The 22358-nt window shown below is 32.6% G+C and overlaps 1 protein-coding gene across 1 annotated transcript in view; it reads right to left on the bottom strand.

Annotated features, from left to right (window-relative positions):
• Positions 1-731: 731 nt before the first annotated feature.
• Positions 732-22358, bottom strand: part of LOC114332691 (uncharacterized) — a 114937-nt gene continuing 93310 nt past the window's right edge. Inside the window, exons 4-5 of the mRNA XM_028282519.2 lie at positions 9412-9581; positions 732-4043 (exon numbers count right to left, since the gene is read on the bottom strand). Of these exons, the coding sequence (XP_028138320.1) occupies positions 3843-4043; positions 9412-9581 (371 nt within the window). The 3' untranslated portion in view covers positions 732-3842. The remainder of the gene's footprint in view (positions 4044-9411; positions 9582-22358) is intronic.

Genomic DNA, 22358 nt, shown 5'->3' with positions numbered 1-22358 from the left:
TTACCATACAATTAAAACGGTTTAAAAAAAATGAATTAGATAGTTCAGTAGTACCTACCAAAATACCTAAATTTTATTAATTATTCTTAACGCGAAGTTGATAATCTATAGGCTAACATTATTCTTCTTCCTATAGGTACATACATATATTCTTTTTAAGATATTTTAAAAGTATATACAAGTATGTGTTAAGCATATACTTTTGCATATACTTACGCATATACTAAGAATATTCTATTAAGGTATATTCTAAGAATAAACTTTTACGAACATTCCGAGATACTACGTACACGGATGTGCTCAGTATATTCGGTGCAAGAATATTCTTTGAAGCACATGCAAAGAACATGAAATTTGTAATGTTTTTTATGGTACATGCTATGCTCATACTACGCATATACTAAAAAGGATATACTTCGACGAATGTTGGTAGGATATGCTTAGAACATGATGCGAACATCATTGTTATGTGGGTATGCATTAGAATAGGACTAAAATATGTCATCGTAGATTTATAGGACTTCTTCTTTACGTGCCATCTCCGCGACGGAGGTTGGCAATTCTCATGGCTATTCTGATCTTAGATGCTGCTGCTCTATAGGACTTAGGGACTATTAAATTCTATTTTTGTGAATATTTTGGAGAACTTGGAGAACCCCAATACCACAAGAATAGGACTGTTGGAAGGTTACTAACAGATTAGTGTATAAGAAGAAAATAATAAAATAATCTTGAATTTATAATAACATATATTTGCAACACTACAAAACCTAATCTAGTTGACATCTACAGTTTTAAAATAACTTTTAATAAATAATTTTAATTACCTAGTTACTATCGTTAAATAAATATATAATAATTTAAAAAACACTAAAATAAATAACGTCTATTACATAACTATGAAAAAAAATTGTTTGTCTCTAATTCTTGTCCCAAAGAAAATTTGTACCACCCTAAAATTTGACAAAAATTCAAAAATCGCTCTATTTTTACATCGGGAGAGATCGGGGAGATCAATTATTATTGTTATGCAAAAATTATTCTTTCCACTTAACCATACTTTGGAAGGGGTTTTAGTTACTTACATAACCGTTTTTATGATTTTTTAAATTGTTCGATCAGTTACCAAAGAATCCGGTTTTTAAGTTTCGAGGTTTTTACCCCCGAATAAAATTTGTGCTAAAACTGGAAAAAATATATATTAAAAAAAAATCCAAAACTACTTATTGCAAACTTGTATGGGTTACTTACGGAAAATGAATGTTGCGATAGAAAATAGAATAAAAAAAGCGAACAAATTATATTACGCTCTAAAAAAATTATACTAAGGTTAGAAATAAGTTTAGGAAGTAAGAAGAAAAATAAGCAAAAATAAAGGAAATCCAAGGAAAACATGATCCCAAAAAATTCCAAATCCCAAATCATCACCGAAGCCTCTCAGGGGACAGGAGATGTCACCAGCTGAGAGAATAAGACAAAAATCTTAGTGATAGATTCTTAAAGAGTTACAAGATAGTGGCTAACTAATCGATTGATAAAAAAAAACAGTTATGTAAGTAATGAAAACCCCCTCCAAATTATGGATTATTCAACCTTACTTTTGGATTTTTGTCAAATCATTTTATTGCCGAGTTTTAGGAGGGTACAATTTTTGTTGAGGATACCGCATAATTATATATTATCTACTAAACAACAAGGCATATGGCTTTACATATTTGTAGTTTTATACATATGTAGGTTGTACCTTTTGAATACATTATGTAGGTTTATACATATTATGTGTAAGTTTAGAAAATTTTGATGTGGAAATTCATTGCAATTCCTTTGTCACCGATATTTCCTCTTTATGCTTCTTTCTTTTCCTTCTAGAAATTATTGTATCTGTCTCACTATTTATTAATTTATCTTTTACAGCCTTAATCATTAAATCTTTATTTGCCCCATTGCGCTTATCCTGAAATTTTCTTTACTTTCAACTGATTTTTAAAAATTTAAACCATTTTTTATTACGTGTGTAACATTTATTTTTATGCCCAGTAAATATCCTACCTATTATAACTCCACCCTTCCATATCGCAGCAGCTATTAGGCCCGGCATGAGACTCTCAACGTGTTTGTAGTTTCATCATGTGACAGATAGTAAAATCATTAAATCCAGATATTTATTAGTGTTAAGCAGAAAGAAGCATCAAAGTTGGACTAAAATGGTTCATAGGAACGTTCAAAATTTCGATTTTGGATATGTTGCTGCTAAAGACTAAGTAGATAATCATATACCTACTCGATTTTATCAAGGTTAAGTTTTAAACCTACCTCGGTTGACACAAACAGAGTTTAGTGAAGATACTTAACAACTCCTTGTATTTTTTTGAGGTTATCTGAAATCAGCATAATATCGTCACCAAAGCGTTAGTCTCCAAATTTATAAACATATCAACTTATTGGCATTGTTTATATTGTTTATACATATTATTGTGTCAGTATACTCTGGGTCTGGTTGTTAACACCAGAGAAGAAAAATATGCATTGTCTATAAAATAAAAAATCCTTGGAAGGATTTCTTATTACTTTTTCATGGTAATGCTACCAAGAGCTAGATCTAGGTGCAGTTTTTAACAAAATACCATCGTATGATATCAATAATTCTAGTAGATCTCCATACAAATTAGTAGTATGGATAGTACATAGTTGATCATACTACACCAAACATACACCATTCTAGTAGACCTCCAAAAAAGTTTCTCTGGTATTTTGTTTCAGAATAATAATAACATTATCATTATGGCATCAACAATTTATGATATGAGTCCATTAGATAAAGTCAAAAGATGTTCTCGATACACAATAAAAAATATTCAGGTCTAAAGGCGTCTGTCTAATAATTGGTAACTATAATTTAACCATGAGAGGAACAGATCTTATGGATGAAAATATAAGCTCGTATTGAATTGCTATTCGTAGTAAAAAGTGAAGGTGGAATTTGTTTAATTGGTAGATAAATGTTACTATTCAGAGATCATGGATTATCTACAAGAAATCGGGACATAACGCACCTATCTTCCTTTATCGGGACATAACAGGTGGCTTCCTCCCTGTCGTACTGCAGCCAATTCGTGTATTGTCACATCCATCTACTTAGCTAAAAAGACGACAAAATTTATGACCTGGTAAGGATATAAATCGATTATGACGACTATCTGTACTAAATATAAAGTGCCAGTTTATGTTAAATAATTTCTTGTAATTATTACATACCTGACTCTTTTACATAGTGACCTTGCCATATGGCAACATGTTTTTTTTAGCGAATATGGCAATATTGTGACCTTGCCATATGGCAACATTATTTTTGTAGCGAATATAATTTAAAAAAACTAATTTTCCATATTATTTACTAATTTCTCAAAGTAAGCTAATTATTTGTAAATAAATAACTAAATAACTAAATATATATTAGGTATGTAAAAACTTTTAAAAACAGTGATGGATTAAAGCTGTGTATAAAAATAATAAATGCATACCGAAAACACAGCCTGATTTTTTAATGTGAAATAAGTAGGCAGAACTAAATATTTCCCGATTTGTTTTTAAAGAGGTTATCAACTCCTAGAGTTACTCATGACTCGTGTTTTTCTTCTCGGTACAATTCTTAGGTATTAATTTATTAAAACATGAAAAAAGTTTTTGATTCTGACAATTATCAAAACTGTCTGAATTACTTTACAAAAGATTAACGTGTTCCCACTGTTTCTGATGCTATTTCAATTTCTGCACACCAGTCTTTTATTAATCACTTAAGACAGATAAGAAAGCTTTTTAAAATTCGATAAGTGAAATAGTTTTTATATCCTTGGAATTACGGGAGGATTTGTTTCTGAATGTTGTCCAGCATATTTGGGTCTACATACACAGCCGCTTTCCACTAATACGTAATCCTGGCCTGTTAATGTTACTGGTCCTAGTGGAATAACCAAAAAAAGATAAGGAACGTATGTTTGGGTACATTCTCCTCGAACTACATCACATTCTGAGCTTTCACATACCTGTAAATAAAAAATAATTATAATTCTTTATATCATAAATAAGTAGTTATTAATTAATTAATAATATACAATAATAAATACAGTTTGTCAATTCGAACAGGTGCCACCCTCTATAATTTGGCTTGGTCTTCACAGAAAATCTAAAAATATGCAAAAACACGTCAAATCTATTTTTATGGAGGACAGTTTGTAGACCAATTTTCCACTAAATTACATCAACACTCTAGCGGGGCGGACACAACTCCCAAAAAGGAGGGTTGAGTGTTGAAAGATACTTCATTTTAAAGGTCGTTCAAGCGCCTTTTCAACTTTTTCAAAAATACTTCTTCTTCTTCTTCTTCGTGCGATTAGGATTACTCCCGTATTTCTGCTTCTTATTCTGTTTCAGTTGTTGTTTACTGTACATTGTATTTCCACCTTTTCGGCGGTCTTCTAACGGGTCTTCTGCTATGCGGCTTGTTATTTTTACAGATGTTCGCTAATCTATCTGATTCCATTCGGTTTACATGTTCGTTCCAGTTTTTCTTTCTTGTTTTTATCCACCTGTTAATATTTTGAATTTTGCATCGTTCACATATACTTCTGTTGCTTTGTCTGCCTCTTATGCTGGGGCCACAGTAACGTCTAATGCCGTTAATTAACGTATTATTTCCATCTCTGTAATGCAAATAATGCGTTAATTAACGGTATTAGACGTTACTGTGGCCCCAGCATTAATTATATGCCCGCTATTGATCTTAATACTTTCATTTCGATAGTGTTGATTTGTTGTTTCGTCTTTCTTGTAGCGGTCCTTGTCTCCGTTGAATATGTTAGGATTGGTTTTACTGTGTTTTGTGTACTTTTATTTTGCTTTCCATGGTCGGATATTTGTTTCTTCATATGTTTTCTCGGAGGCAACCACTTACTCTTGCTGCTTTTGCTGCTTGCGTTGGGGCCTCTGTTCTTATATTCCTGTCACTAGTGATCTCTACTCCTAGGTAATTGAATTTCATTACTTATTCTATAATTTTGCCGTCTATTTCTAACTTGCATCTACGCGGCTCTTTACTTATCACTATACATTTAATTTTGTATATATGTTTTCCTTATATCCTTTTCAAAAATACCACATACATAATATTTCTTCTCAGTACTTTTGGAAAAATTAAGTTAGACCGTACAATTATTAAGTATTGAGTTCGGAACTCTAAAATTTGTTTTTGGAGTATTGAATTCCAAATTAATTTTTAGAGTATTGGAGTATTTTAAGTATATTTTGGAGTATTTTTGTAAAAATCAAGTAAAACTTTAAAAATATTAAGTATCGAGTTCAAAACTCTAAAAATAGAGAGCACCACCCTCTATAAATTGGCCTCTACACAAAATCTAAAAATATGCAAAAACACGTCAAATTTATCTGTGAGGGGGACATTTTGTAGACCAGTTTTCAACTAAATTACATCAACACCCTGGCAGGGATGGACACAATCCCCAAAATCTAAAATGGAAAGAGGGGTTGAGTGATACATCTTTTTAAAGGTCATTCAACCCCCTTTTCAAAAATATCACATACAACTTCTTTTTAGTAGGTACTTTTGGAAGAATCAAGTGAAACCGTAAAGGTAGGTAGGTATTAACTATCGAGTTCATAACTCCAAATTTTTTTCATTCTTCTATGTTTGGAAATATCAAGTAAAACTGTAAAGATAGGTGTCGAGTTCAGAACTCCAAGAATTTTTTGGAATATTGAGTCCAATATTTTTCTAAAAGTACTGAAAACAAATACAATGCAGGTATAATGTATAAGCACCTTTAAAATAAGGTATCACTCAAACCCTCTTTCCATTAAATATTGAGGGGGTTGTGTCCGCTCTCGCCAGAAGGTTGATGTAATTTAGTTGAAAACTGGTCTACAACATGTGTCCCTAACAAATGAATTTGACGTGTTTTTGCATATTTTTAGATTTTCTATAGCGACCAAATTATAGAGGGTGGCACCTTTTCAAATTGACAATGTATAAGTGTATAAATTTTAGTTTAACACATTCTAAGTGTCGATTACAATAATTTAAGATTTTAATAGGTACCGAAAAAATATTTAACATATGAGACATTCGAACCAAATTTCATTGGCATTGTACATGGATTTGCTTATACATCAGATAAATTGCCTATTTATGCCTAAATATCACATACTTTTGGTAATTAAAACCCATGTAAATTAAATCCTGAATTAATCTCTTTTTATACCAGTAACCGGTATGGATAATCTCAGTAAAAACAATTGCAAATAAAATTGGCAACGTTTATACAAACAAAGTACAACGGGAATAAATTTTAGAAATTACCAACCACTATTAATTCCCAATGAGAGATGGTTTAAACATGAGTCAAATAGGTTATTATTATGATAACCCATATTGCGCCTGTGGTAAAATTGGAGATCTACAGCACCTCATATTGGAGTGTGGACAGTGCAGACAAAATACTAAAATAATGTATGAAAAGTTAATTGATCTAAATTGTCCTTTACCTGTCAATTTAAAGCAGACGTTAATAGTAATTTACGTAACCAGTTCCGAAAGTGATATTTTACGAGACGAGTAGGAAGTTTCCAGGGCGAGCTGTAGGCGAGTCCAGCAGGCGATTGAAAGACAATGAAAATTTCAAAATGAATATTATGCAAAAATTAACAACATCGTTATAAAATGATCAATAATAGTTCGATATCGTTATAAAATGATCAATAATAACGATATCTGATGCAAGTCACAAATATATTATATTTTGATGTCACTTCATGAATTTTTGTTGAAGTATATTAAATTTACACTTGGGATAATAACAAACTATCCAACGGATTTTTTTGTTGTAATTCAGTAACATTCAAATAAAGATATTAAAAAGGGATATCGTTGACAAAATATATTGCATAAAATTATCACCGATTACCGATAAAACGAAACTTGTCAGCAAGCAATTTTACCGTAAATGAATAATTTTCTTGAATTTACGACTATATTTTGACTTGAATCGCTTCCCGTATCAAGTTATTTTTATATGGAACTCATTGTATTTTTAATTTTGTTATCTTAATCGGCAAGTAACATTTCTATCTCGACAAAAAAGTATATCTACTAAATAAATTATTTTTCAAACTAGTTTGACAAACAGTTTGAATTTTCAAACATGTAACCATTGACCAGTTTGACTTGACTTGAATTATTTGTCAGAAGTATTGACTTAAGTTTGACTTAAAATTATGTCAAACTCAAGTCAATTCCAAACATTCAAGTCAAACTTGTGCAACTCTATCTGAAAGTTCAGATGATATCTGAAAATGTCCCAATGTTTCGAAATGAATTTTTAAAATTTTCACAAGAATATAATTTTAGATTGATATAACTAGTAGCCCTATTTTTCCACAGTCTAACGGATTTGTTGGGTTGCCGTAAAGGATGCAAAAAAATTTAATAAAAAAAATGATGACATTCCCAAAGCTCTATTAGCTTATAGATCTATCCTCCACATATCCCCTAGAATGTGAGTTTTCACCTGCTGATTATTGTATTGAAGAAATATAAGGTAATTTCTTCCTTTGTTATCAAGTTCCTTTTACTTTGTTACTAAGGCCGCTTGCTCATTCGGGGTTCAACTCAAGTTCAGCGCCTTTACCGAGTTCAAGGCAAGAAGTGCTGAACTTGAGTTGAACTCCAAATGAGTTCAGCACTTCTTGCCTTGAACTCGGTAATGGCGCTGAACTTGAGTTGAACTCTGAATGAACAAGCGGGCCTAAGTTTCTTGACGCAAAGGGAAGGTAGAGGATAGCAGTGCCAAGCAGTTTAACAAAAGACATCGTTCCAGAACATTTCCAGACCTAATAATTGGGGAATGTGTCTGCGTAAGTAATCTTAGAATTCATGCTAGAGTTGTGAGTGTTTTAATCACATTCAGGTCAGGTTTACCACCGTAATAGGTGACATTTTTAATACCAGCATCTTACTACGTAAAATACAATCAGTTTTTCCCAACATAGGTGTCAACAGAGTCTTAGGCACTCATAATAATTGTAATAATTTCGAACATAAGCACAAAAGTAGTATACAAAAATTCAAGCAAGATACAAAATATAATTTGTCAATCGTTAATATAGTAAGGTCAAGAAAGTGAAATTAAATTGATTGCATTATTAAAGACTGTTTCTGAGACTGTTGCTGCTAAGGCACTACCGGTGTATGAATCCATGAATGGCCTATGAATTCCATTTTGCATATACCTCTAAATTGACAAAAAATATTGCTGATCTTCCTATTTCAGTTAAACCCAAACGAGAAAATCTTCCCACTTGAAGGATTATGTGCAATATATATGACAGTATGCTGTTTTGTATTGATATTTTTTATATTTACCATAATTGCCATATTTTGTATAAGTGCGATATAATATAATCTTTCGTAAATAGACTTGTATAACGCGTACCCAAAAAAAGTTGATTAATAGGTAGCTGAAAATTTGTCAGTAACTTAACGGTGTTTAGTCGGGCAAACTTTGATGTATGGGAACACTGGAACAGGAAAAGTTTTAATTGCGGAACGTGATTTTAATTGTAGAACGTGTCACCCTGACGAGTTTATGATTGTGAAAACTAGCAGGTTGTTTTTAAGTTTATTCAATAGCAAACTTTATATATTATATGAAAAAATGTTTTTTCGACAAATAAGTTGGACATTTTAATAAGTCCGACACGTAAAACATGTCAAATGACAGGAATTGTGTTGGTGGTAAATAGCAGTCTGATTATTGCATGATAGTTTAATGAAAGTGTAGCAAATCAATTTGAAGTTTTGTCCAACAAAATACATGGGACGTTTTCGTAGTCTGGAGTTCGAAACCTGTAACCTCTTCCACAATTAAAACTTCCCTTGTTCCAGTGTTCCCATACATCAAAATTTGTCCGACTAGACACCGTTAAGCTATCAACAAATTTTCAGCTTGCTATTAATCAACTTTTTTTGGCACGCGGGATCCAGGTCTAATAGGATAGTAAACTGTTTTAATTGTATTAGCATTTTGTATAATTTATAAAAAATGCTTAAAGGTCGATGTTATCTTAGTATATCTATGGTTGCCTATCATTGTAAGACTGTGGCTGCATTGTAGGTGCAATTTTGCCAATGACAATTTGCCGATATTTTCCTCTATCTTCTGGAGTATGTAACAATTGGTCTGTATCGAAATCGGATTGCTAAATTCAAGTTTATTTTTCACTGTATAATTTGATCCCAAAAATGGTTTGAAAAAATCTTCAGTGTTATACTTGTGTATGTTAGAGGCTGTTTATACTTTTATTAAAAAGACAAATATATTACCTTTCAAACATACTTACTTCAAACACTACTTGTTGTAACAAATCAGGAAACTTCTGGACAATGGTTACTGGCTGGCCTGAAGTAAGAGAGACTCCGTACATGGGAGCTGTGGTGTTATATCTTGTTTTACATAATCGTTGAGGCGTAGATGCACACATGTTGGCGGGAGTCATACTTGCAGTTCGTGCTTTTGCAAAAAGTATATTGGTTCGTTAGTAAATTATTATATATACCTTAGGCTGTGGGTGAAAAAACGTATTATAATTAAGGAATTTTTGAAATCTATCAGGTGTTGTAAAGGACGATGCCAGGAATAACTTCGACTAAACTGCAACCAAAAAGTTTGTGCGCTTTTTTAATTATGACTTTTTCATTTGTTAAATTTGAAATTTTTAAAGATTTTTAATTTTGCAGCATAAGATATTCATTTTAGAGAAAAACATTTGAATAGAAAGTTGTAGTAAATTAAAAAACCTATAATTTGCACTATGGCAAGTTTAATTTCGTTAATGTATTGTTGCAAAACAGCCTGTGAAAGGTCCAAAATGGCCGCTTTTTGCAATTACGGTATTTATTGAAAAAATAACTTTTTTTTATTTTTTAAGGATTTAAAATAAAGTTATTTCAATTACAAATATAAAAAAAATGTAAAGCCCATTTAGTGAACTTGTTGCTTAGATATTATAAATTGTTTATCCCAAGCGGTCAAATGTTGAAGGCTATACCTTCTTGAAAAAAAAAACAATTGTAGAGAGTTAATCATAGATCCGCTCTCCTTCTAAAAATGTATATTTTCATATTTTGATCTAAACAAATGCGAAAAACATTAGTCAACCTTTTATTTCGGGTTTGAAAATAAGGGGGAAATTTCGTTATAAACCTTTAGAACTGAAGCAGCCCCTATACATCCTATGATTAACTTGAATAATAAGCTATTATTTCTGATGACAAAACGAAGATTTAAAACAAAATAAAAAATTTCTATGGCCAACTGAAGCCGAGATAATTGTTTCTGTTTTCTTAAATCGTAGTGACTTTATTTATAACAAATAAGAAATTATTTCTAGTGCAGCCGATATGTGAAACAATTGTGCATTTAATGATAGAAGCATATAATTTGGACCACACATACTACACATATAAAGGTTCAAATTTAGATATGGGGCCATCTCACATTTATCCTTTTAGAAATATGACATGCATTCACAATGGCGACTATACATATGTGACTTACATATATAACTTTTGAACGACACGTCCGATTTCAACCAAATTTGGTATATAGGTTATTTTTTTTATGTATAAGATCGAGGCCTAGAACCGGAAAAATTCCAAAAGTTGTGTTTTTCCTGGTTTTATGTAAAGATATGTTGTTTTTTTTTTAATTCTTTCACCCTGTATATATTAATTTATCAAAAAGATAATACCGCCGTTGAAAAGAGCGTAAAAATATTTATATACAAATATTTTGAGCTTTTTAGTTATGTTAATTACCATTTAAATTTAATAAATGCATAACTTATCTTCACATGTACCTATTTGTGGCAGATTCGTGCAATCAAATATTATAAGAATTATTGTGCATTTAATGGCAGAATCATATAATTTGGGCCACATATGCTATACATATCAAGGTTCAAATTTAGGTATAAGGCCATCTCAGATTTTGCCTTTTACAAAAATTGCGGGTATTCAAAATGGCGACTATAGATATGTGACCAATAGCACGAAAACTTTTGAACGAAAAGTCAGATTTCAGCCAAATTTGGCATCAAAGTTCTTTTTTTGATGAACAAGATCGATGTCTTAAACCGGACAAATCGGTTTACCAGAAGTTGTGTTTTTACTGTTTTTTTATGTAAAAATATGCTCTTTTTTTTTCAATTCTTTAACCCTATATAGATTAATTTTTCAAAAAGGTAATAGCGAAAAGAAAAGAGTGTAAAAATAGTTTTTAGAAAATATTTAATTTAATCTATATTCATTACCATTTAATAAAAATACATAACTTATCTTCACATGTACCTATGTGCGGCAAATTCATTTTGAATGCCCGCCATTTTTGTAAAAGACAAAATCTGAGATGGCCTCATATCTAAATTTGAATCTTTGTACACTCGGAAAAATGTAAAAATTCCCATGAACGATCACATCAATCACTTATTTTGTATTTGCTGTCTTTTTCTATAAATATCAAACGTTTGCTAAAGAAAAAGATAGCAAATACCAAATAAGTGATTGATGTGGTCGTTTATGGGCTTTTTTCATTTTTTCGACTGTATGTGTAGTGTGTGTAGTCCAAATTATATGCTTCTATACTACATTCGCTCTCGCGAGATTTTTTTTGAGACATTCGGAATAGGAAACGTACAACACAAAAATTCCTACCTCACACTATTAACTGCTAAAATCAACTCAAATCAACCTAATCTTTCATTAAAAAAAGAAGAATTATTAGAAATAGTGGGAGTGTCTACTAATCTCATAAAATTTTGTGAAGTTTATTTCTACAAAATATTTTTATTTTGTACAATAAATAATTTTCTCATTTGCTATCAATACATTATAATGGTTTAAATAAATAAATATTGATTGGCGTAAGGTTTATGTTATTTTTATGTCTGTTTACTATTAATAATATTGGATATGAGCAGGTGCATTGATTTTGTAGTAATTTCCAGTCACTTCTGACAACTGAATTTTTCAAAAAAGAAATTACTAACGTCAGTGTCAAAAAAAAAATCTCGCGAGGGCGAATGTAGTATACCATTAAATGCACAATAATTATTCTTATATTATTTGCACGAATTTGCCGCACATTGGTTCATAGGTACATATGAAGATACGTTATGCATATATTAATTGGTAATTAACATAACTAAAGAATTTAAAATATTTCCTAAAAAATATTTTTGCGCTCTTTTCAACGCCGGTATTACCTTTTTGAAAAATTAATATATACAGGGTGAAAGAATTGAAAAAAAAACAACAACATATTTTTACATAAAAAATCAGGAAAAACACAACTCCTGGTAAACCGATTCTTCCGGTTCAGGAGCTTGATCTTGTACACCAAAAAAGGAACCCATATACCAAATTTGGTTGAAGTCGGATTAGTCACATATGTATCGTCGTTATTTTAAATGCCCGCCATTTTTCTAAAAGGTAAAATCTGAGATGGCCTCATATCTAATTTTGAACTTTTATATGTGTAGTATATGTAGTCAAAATTATATCCTTTCTTATAATATTTGCACGAATAAAGAAAGAGATATTATCGTAAAATAAAAATTTTTTTAAAAGAAAATTTCACTTAATTATTAAAAATTATTTTTAAAGTAAAATTTCATATATTTTTTTTAAATTTTATAAAATTTTTTTATTAAATTTTACTTGTAATTCATAGGTCTGGATCCCGCGTATGAAAAAAAAAATTATTAATAGCAAGCTGAAAATTTGTTAATAGCTTAAGGGTGTCTAGTCGGATAAACTTTGATATATGGGAACACCTGGATAAATCACCTGTCATAATTCCTGTAATTTGACATATTCTACAAGTTCAACTCATTAAAACGCCCATTTGGTGATAAATAGCAGTCTGATTTTTGCATGAGAGTTTAATCTCTGTTCAGAGAGTTTAAGTCTATTCTGTCGGACAAAATAAATGTGCCGTTTTCGTGTTCTGACCGTTCCAAATTTTTAACCTGTTCCACAATTAAAACTGCCCCTGTTCCAGTGTTCCCATATATCAAAGTTTCTCCGACTTTTTCAGCTTGCTATTAATCAACTTTTTTTTCATACGCGGGATCCTGACCTATCATGGTATACAGCCAGCTACAGGAAATTGTTCCTTGTGGATATTTTTAAAGTGCAGTGGAGATTTTTTTTCTTTATGAGTGTGACTTATTGTGTTGATTGACCTATTATAGTACATTGAGTCACGGCTTTTGCTACAAATTTTAAAGAACCGCTAGGATTGACATGAAATTTGGCATACCCATAGATAACTTATCAAAGAAGGAAAGTGATATTGGGCCGATGTGTGCTTTTGCCTTAAGGGTGAGTTTCACCCCCTATGGTGGATGAAAATATATACGTTCAAAATATGCCTGGAAATGGATAAACTCACTACTTCTAAGCAACTTTTATTCTATAGCATTTTTTCACTAAGTTAAAACTTTTCGAGTTAATGGCTAGTAAATACGTTCCTGTTGCACAAAAAAAAACACGTAAATTTAGGCGGTTTTTTTGCAAGTAACTCAAAAAGTAAGTATTTTATTGAAATAAACATATTAAGCAAAAATATAGCACATAGAAAAGTAAAAAAATGTTGTGTGTATGAACTCTCTACACCCAGTATAAGCAATGTTGTAGGTAATAAAAAATAGGTTCAAATCCGTCAAATTTCAAAGTGAACAATTCAACGTGAAATAACCAAGCTATGATGCACTTTTTGGAGAAAACTCATTACAATTTTTTAAATTTATTAAAACAATTCTTTATTCTTGTTTTTTAAAATAGTTTCTGGCATCAAAAGTAAGCAAGTTACGCTCAAAATAAAGTTGGTCTCTTTTTTTTGGTCAAAAAACTCGGGAAAGTCACCCTCTAATTACCACCTTAAATCAAATTAATTATTACCGGTTCACAAGTTACTTTACTTATTGTATTATTTATATTATGATCTGTAAGTATCACCGGTTCAAAGGGCTTATTAAAAAAATATGGTTTTAAAGAATTTTTTTTTTAATTTAATTTTGAAAAAAATATTTTTTTAAAAAAACTTGAAATTTATTAGTGATATCAAAAATCACAAAGAGTAAAAAAAGGTAGATTTTGCTTTTCTGAATATTTTGGATTTTTTGTTTTTCTGTAAGGCAAAAATTGGTTAAGATGTGGCTGCTCAAAATTTGCATACATTCGTGATTATTGACTAGTTCAAGTCTTTTCAACTACAGCCCCTTCAAAACTAAGCACTTTGAACCTATGAAACTTACAGATCATATAAACAATAGAAACACGAGTAAAGTAACTTGTGAAACGGTAACAATTAATTTCATTTGGGATGCTAATTAGGTAGTGATTTTCACGACTTTTTTACAAAAAAGGTACCAACATTATTTTGTGCATAACTTCCGTACTTTTAATGCTAGAAACTTTTTGAGAGAACAACAGGAAAGCGTTTTTTAATAACTTTAAAAAAGTTATAATTAGTTTTCCCCAAAAAGTGCTTAATTTTTTGGTTATTTCACGTTAAAATATTCGATTTGGAATTTGTCGCGTATGAACCTATTTTTTATTACTTAGAACTTTTCTTTTACTTCGTCTAGGTACTCACACATACTAGGTATCTCACACATACGACATTTTTTTCACTCTTTTATGGGCTACATTTTTGCTAAAAATATCTTTGTTTCGATAAAATACTTACTTTTTGAGTTATTTGCAAAAAAAACGCCAAAAAACGTATTTTTTTTGTTGAAAAATGAACGTATTTACTAGCAAATGACTCGAAAAGTATTAACTTGTGAAAAAAAAATGCTATAGAACAAAAGTTGCTTAGAATTATTCAGTTAATCCATTTCCAGACTTATTCTGAACGTATATTTTTCACCCACCATAAGGGTTGTAACTCACCCTAGGGTAAAAGCACACATTGGCCCAATATCACTTTCCTTCTTTGACATGTTATCTATGTGTATGCCAAATTTCGTGTCAGTCCAATCGGTTCTTTAAAATTTGGAGCAAACACCGTGATTCAATGTACCTACTATAGGTTTCTAAGGGCAACCGACACAATAAGTCACACTCGTAAACAGTGCCGGATTTACCACTAGGCCGACTAGGCCACGACCTAGGGCCGCAAGCAAAAGGGGGCCGCAGCGTTTTGTAAAAAAAAATTTTTGGTAAAAAAATTTCACTAATTGAATTGGAAAGGCTATTCTACTAAACACGTGGTACGGTATAATACAACGTTTTGACAAGAGTAGCAAAATATTAACTGCTATAGACTTGAATGTGACTTGCAACATACAAATCTCTAAAGAAGTATGCATTGAGTCTGAGAGACAACTTTGATTCCTATGAAAAAAGAGAAAAAGAGTTGTCTAAAAATGAAATTTATATTCTTGAAATAAAAAGACGCCCGAAAAGAAAAGCTCTCCCTGGCTAAGACAAAGAAGATAAATCCACTGAACCCCACTTTAATGGCAAAGAAAACTTAAAGATTCAATGTTGTAATTGACACGCTTTATTCAGATTTGAATGAAAGGTCCGAAGTTTATTTCAGTCTTAATGAAGACTATGGATTTACAACAACTGATCATCAATTTCCAATGAAGAAATCGGGGTAAACGTTCCTTCTTCTTCTTCTTCTTTTGCCCTTTAATTCGTCCAATTTCGAACATAGGCTTTCCCCAGTTTCCTCCATTCGCTTCTGTTTAGTGCTTTCTGTTTCCAGTGCGTTCCTCCTATCTTTTTAATGTCGTCTCCCCATCTCATCTGGGGTCGTCCTCTTGCTCTCTTTCCTGTCCATGGTCTCCATTGTTGTATCGTGCTATTCCACCTATTGTCCGTTTGTCTAGCGTTATGACCTGCGAAGCTCCATTTTAGCCTGCCTATATGTTGGCCTGCGTCTTTGACTTTTGTTCTATTTCCGACCCAGTTGTTTTGCTTTTTGTCTGTCAATTTTACTCCTAGCATTGCTCTCTCCATGGCTCTTTGTGTCTTCATTATTTTATCCATGTTTGCCTTGGTCAAAGTCCATGTTTGGCATGCGTATGTGAGAATTGGGTGTATGCACTGGTCAAACACTCTTGTTTTTAAGTATTGTTGTATTTTTTTATTTTTTAGGACCCATTTTAATTTTCAAAATCCTGCCCAGGCTAATCTGACCCTTCTTTTTACCTCCGCTGTTTGGTTTTCCTTATATATTTTTATCATCTGTCCCAAATATATATAATCATTAACCGCTTCTATTGTGGTGTCGTTTAGTATTACGTTTCTATTATCTTGTGTGTTTTTCATTGTTTTTGTTTTGGAAAAATTCATTTTTAGACCTATTTGTTCGGATTCATTTGCTAGTTCGGTTAGCATGATTTGTAGTTCTTCAAAACTTGATGCTATGACTACTACATCGTCTGCATATCTTAGGTGGTTTAGTTTCTTTCCATTTATGTTTATTCCCATGTTTGTCCATTCCATTGTTTTGAAAACATCTTCCAGTGCTAATGTAAATAATTTAGGAGAAATAACATCTCCCTGTCGCACTCCTCTGTTAATTTGTATGGCTTTTGTGGTTTCTTCCAATTGTACTGTCATTTTTGCTTTCTTATATATATATATATATATATATATATATATATATATATTATGTATTAGCATTCTGTATCTGGAATCTATTCTACAGTTTTTTATAGCTTTTTCTATTGCCCACATTTCCACGCTGTCAAATGCTTTTTCGTAGTCAACGAACGCTAAGTGCAGATCTATATGGTATTCGTTAGCTTTTTCTATTAGTGTCCTAATTGTTAGAAGATGGTCAGTGGTGCTATATCCCTTTCGGAATCCTGCCTGCTCTACTGGTTGATACGAGTCCAATTTGTGTGTTAGCCTGTTGTTGATTATCCTCATGAATAGTTTATACGTTTGCGACAGCAGTGAGATGGATCTGTAATTTTTTATGTCCTTTCTGTCGCCTTTCTTAAATAGCAGGATTGTAAGACTTTCGTTCCATTCGTCGGGTATTTCTCCTTTATGTAGACACTGCTTAAATAGATTTCTTAATGTTTGTAAGATTTCTTCTTTCCCTTCTTTCAACATTTCAGCAAGGATTCCATCTGGTCATGGTGCTTTGTTGTTCTTTAATTGTGATAGTGCTGCTTCTATTTCATAATTTTCTATTTTTGGTAATGTTTCTGAGTTTACATTCATGATTGTTTTCTTGATATATTCCTGAGTGTTGAAGTTTGCGTCTTTCTTTGAGGTGTATAGTTCTTTATAAAACCTTTCTACTTCTTCTGATATCTTATCTTTTCTCCGCTCTTCCCGTCCTGTTTCATCCTTTATTGAAATGAGTAGTGGTTTCCCTAAATTTGGTCGTAAGCATTTTAGGCCCTTATTTCTCTCAATTACTTTCTCGATTTCATTTTCAGTGTGTTTTCTTAGATCCTCTCTGGTTTTTCTCCTAATAAGTTTGTTTAGTTCTACGTATTCTACTGTGTTTCTTTTGTTTTCGCTTATTAGTTTTCGTCTACTTTCCATTAATTTAACTGTCCCGTTACTTAATCTATTTTCTTTTGTTGTTAGTTTTTTGGCAGTTTTCATTCCCGCTTCCAAGAGTTTTTCTTTCATTTCTTCATTAATCTTATTAATTTCTGACTCTTCCTCTGCTACTTGTTGTTTATAGTTTTCCCTTAAAGTCTGTCTATATTCTTCTGCGTTTTGTCTTATCCTGCTATGGTCAATAGCCGTTGGTTTTCTTCTAGATTTTTGCGTCTCCAATTTGCTTATTTCTATTTTGGCTCGTAGTATGCGGTGGTCGCTGCCAGTTGAGAATTTATTAAGTGCAGTTACGTCTTCGAAGATTTGTTTATTTTGGCAGAGGAAGTAGTCTATTTCATTTTTTGTCACCCCATTTGGGGAGACCCATGTCCATTTTCGGTTTGGCTTCTTATTAAAGTATGTATTTATTGTATGAAGGTTTTGTTGTTCCAAATATTCTAGTAGTCTTTCACCCCTAATATTCCTTGATCCAAGTCCGCAGTTTCCTATTTTGTTTTTTGAATCTTCCATTTTCTTTCCGATTTTTGCGTTAAAATCTCCCATAACGATTGTTGTTTTTATATTTTTGTCTTCCATTGCTGTGGTGATGTCATGATAAAAGTTATCAATTTCTTCCTCACCATGTGTTGTTGTTGGAGCATATACTTGTATTAGTTTCATTCTTGTCTTCCTGTTAATTTCTAGTATGATATATCCTACTCTATCTGATATGGTCCTATACTCGATTACATTCAACGTTTCTATTTTATTTACAGTAAACGTTTCTAAAAAGTATCGAATCGACATAGATGTCGACTTTGGAGAAGAGTGTGTACAGTTTAAAGGCTTTGTTGAAGGTATATTTGATGAAGAAAGAGAACCTCATGACAACAAGATTACCAAGCTTCCGAGAAATACACTTTTGGAGTATCTGAAAATAATTTATGAAAAACAATTATTTAACATTATTTCCGAATATAGACACGGCTTTGTGCATTCTACTATGCATGATGACATCTAATGCATCTGGAGAAACATCATTTAGCCTGTTGAAAAGAATCATAAACTACTTGAGTAACTCGACTTCTGACAAAGATTCTAGATTGTCTAGTTCGGCCAGTTTTGTTTCAAATGCTGAGATTTTTCAAGCCTTAGACTTTAAAAATTTGATAAAAGATTTTTCAGCCAAAAAAGTTAGAAAAGTGAGTTTTTATAGTTAAGATATGATATTTATTATAAGAGAATAATGAATAATGAATTGAACGATCTAGAAGTTTATTTGTTGTAGTCTTATGCCCGGTTGCACCAATAGATCTTAAGCTTAAGGCGTGCATTAACGAAACATATGCGTTGCACCATTGAGTCTTAGATCAATTTTCAGCTTGCCACAATGGATTGTCATGTGGATTGCATTAATAAGAATTGAAAATTATGGTGCAACGTATGTGACACTTAAATCGGCCCTATCTATAAGCTGAGCTGGGTTAAGCTGAAGCTTAAGATTTGTTGGTGCAACCAGGCATTAATATTTTTATTTTTCAGTACCGTACCCTATTAATATTAGTACAGTTCATATTATTTTGCTTGTTCTTTTACTTACAATGTCTTTTCAACTCGGCTTTTTTTAGTTTTTTGTTGTCATCTGTACTTTTCCCTCCGAAGGAAATAAATGGTCTTTAATTTTAACAATTAACTACAATACTAATTATTTATAATATAATCATGTTAGCAATATTAATAATTTTACAAATAACTGCTGTTTGCTAATATTTTGAATTATATATTTTCTTTCTTCTTCTTAAGGTGCCTTCTCCATTACTGAAGGTGGGCTATAACTACATCAAATTGTTCTCCGTTTCTACAGTTTCTCACGTTTTTCAGCCAGGAGCATTTTCTTCTTCCTGAACCTCTTCTTCCTTCCAATTTCCCTTCCATTATGAGTCGAAAAAAGTTGTATCTTTTCCTATCTAAATTATTTCCTAGATAACTCGTTTTTCTGTTTTTTACAATATTTAGAAATTCTCTCTCAGTGTCCATTCTTCTCAGCACCTCGTTTTTGGTCACGTGATCTGTCCAAGCGATCTTCAGCATCCTTCGAAAAACCAACATCTCAAAGGCTTCTATAAACATAGAATTCTTTCTATAAATTTTCTTTTTCGAAATTTCTATAAATATGGAAATTGTTAGAGCTGTTTTGGGGTTTTAGCCAAATTTGCAAACCAAGATTATTTAATTAGTAAATACATTTCAACATATTTATGTCCGTATTCAAATAGAACATTAGAGGCATTTCTATTCATTTATGTTATGCTTTGTATTATGGATTTAAAAAAGTAAAGTTAAAATAAACGTTTTAATCCAGATTTAGCCATACGGCTCACACTCCCTCTGAGGGGAAAATTGACTCATCCCAGATACCTACGGTATCAAAAGGATTGAGCTCTGGTGGGACTCTTTCCGTGTTATCGAGCCCTAGGTGAATTGGAATGCAGGTGTATCTCCCAAAAATTTTCGTACACTTCTGACCATCGCAAGTAGTACAGCTTTCTGCATGGTCTTATAAAGATGTTCATTGAGACCCAGCTTTTTTATGCTTTCGAGGAGGGTCTTCGGAATGACTCCAGTAGTAGACATAACAATAGGTATCGTCTAGGTACTTTGCATTCTCCATTGTCTCCGTATTTGAATTTCCAGATCTCTATACTTGGCGATCTTTTCAGTAAATTTACTACGTAGATTATTGTTGTTAGGTATCGCCACATCAATTAGTGTTGTTTGTTTTGTTAATTTATTAACTAGTACGAGATCTGGTCTATTATGTGCCACTGTTTGGTTTGTGAGCACAGTGCGGTCCCAGTATAGCTTGTAGTTGCCATCCTCAAGCATACTCTCAGGAACGTATTGATAATATGGGAGATGGTCAGTTTGGAGAAGTCCCAGCTTGTTAGCTATCTCTTGATGAAGGATTTTTCCCACTGCGTCATGCCGTTCCTTGTATTCAGTTGCAGCAAATGCCTGGCAGCCCCCTGTAATATGTTGGATGTTTTCTTGGGCTTGACATGCATATCGGCATCTGTCGTTTTGAACCTGAGGGTCTTTGACGATATATTTCAGGTAATTTCTGGTTGGTATAACCTGATCCTGAATAGCCAGTAATGAACCCTCCGTTTCAGGGAACATCTTTCCTGATGTCAACCAATAGTTCGACGCTGTATTGTCGACATAGTCTTGGCTAACCTCATTGGGATGTCGCCCGTGCAGAGGTTTACCCATCCAGGTGCGCAGTTTTTCGTCTTTAGTAAGGTGGTTCCCTCAGTTTGATCGGTGTTGTGTCATCTACTGCGCAAATTGCGCGGTGTATAGTAGATGTCTCAGCCTGCATCTGAAAATAAGTTCTTAAATTAGCAATCTGTTTATCTAATTGCTCACCTATATCCATAAGTCTTCTTTCTCCTAAATACCGGGGTAATGTCGTTCGTTCTACTGCACTTTAGGGTGGTGTTTTTGTGCCTTTGTGAGGTGTGTTCGTACTTTTCGCTGAAGATTTTCTATATCCGTTTTTGTCCACTTAACAATACCAAATGAATAGCTAAGCGCGGAACAAGCGTAGGTGTTTAGTGCCTTAAACAAATTTTTACTGTTAAGCTGTGAACGAAGCAGCTGTTTTACCCTTCTTATAAACTTAGTAGTTATCTCAGTTTTCATTTGCTTATGGTCAATTTTCCGCGCCTGCTTTACTCCAAGATATTTGTACATATCGTTATCGCCCATGGCCTCGATGTTCTGGCCATTTTGCATATCGAATTCACAGGGCTGTACCTTTCCTCTGACTATATTCAAAATACGGCACTTGTCTAGACCGAACTGCATACTAATATCATTAGAGAATGTTTCTACAGTTTTTAGCATCTCTTCTAGGTGATCTCGAGTGGAAGCCATTAATTTCAAATCATCCATATACAACAGATGATTGAGCTTCGCTACCACAATATTATTGCTTTTAATGCTAAAACCTGAGTCAGTGGAGTTTAATAGCTGGGAAAGGGGGTTCAAAGCTAAACAGAACCGCAATGGACTCAACGAGTCTCCTTGAAACAGGCCCCGGTTGATTGCGATTATTTTGGTTTCGATATTGTTTTCACCAGGTATTTGGAGGTGAACTTTAGTCTTCCAATCTCTCATTATATGCCTTAAAAAGGTCACTATGTTTTCATCGACTTTGTATATTTTCAATATATCTATTAGCCATTCATGCGGTACTGAATCAAAGGCCTTTTTATAGTCAATAAAAGCAGTAAAAAGGTTCCTTTTTTTAGTGAATGCCTGGTTAGAAATGACTGAGTCGATGATAAGCTGTTCTTTGCAACCCATGGAACCCTTAGCGCATCCTTTCTGTTGAGGCTCTATGATATTGTTTAGAGCACAGTGTTGGTAGATACGCCGGGTTACACAGGATGTAACCAATTTATACAAAGTTGGCAGACAAGTAATTGGGCGGTACTTGGATGGATCTTGGGTGTTATTTTGATCCTTGGGTATTAAATAATTACATAGTTCCCTGAGTTAGAAATGAAGGTAATTCCTGCGGATTAGAAATAACATGATTAATTAATGTTGATAAGCACTCATGAATACTCCAAAACTTTTTAAGCCAGAAGTTCTGAACTCCGTCTGGTCCAGGAGATTTCCAGTTATGAAGCTCTTT

The sequence above is a fragment of the Diabrotica virgifera genome, chromosome 4 (assembly GCF_917563875.1).
Source record: "Diabrotica virgifera virgifera chromosome 4, PGI_DIABVI_V3a".
In the NCBI taxonomy this organism is placed as follows: Eukaryota; Metazoa; Arthropoda; class Insecta; order Coleoptera; family Chrysomelidae; genus Diabrotica; species Diabrotica virgifera.
The sequence above is the reverse complement of the archived record's forward strand: the minus strand, read 5'-3'. Positions and strand labels throughout refer to the sequence as shown.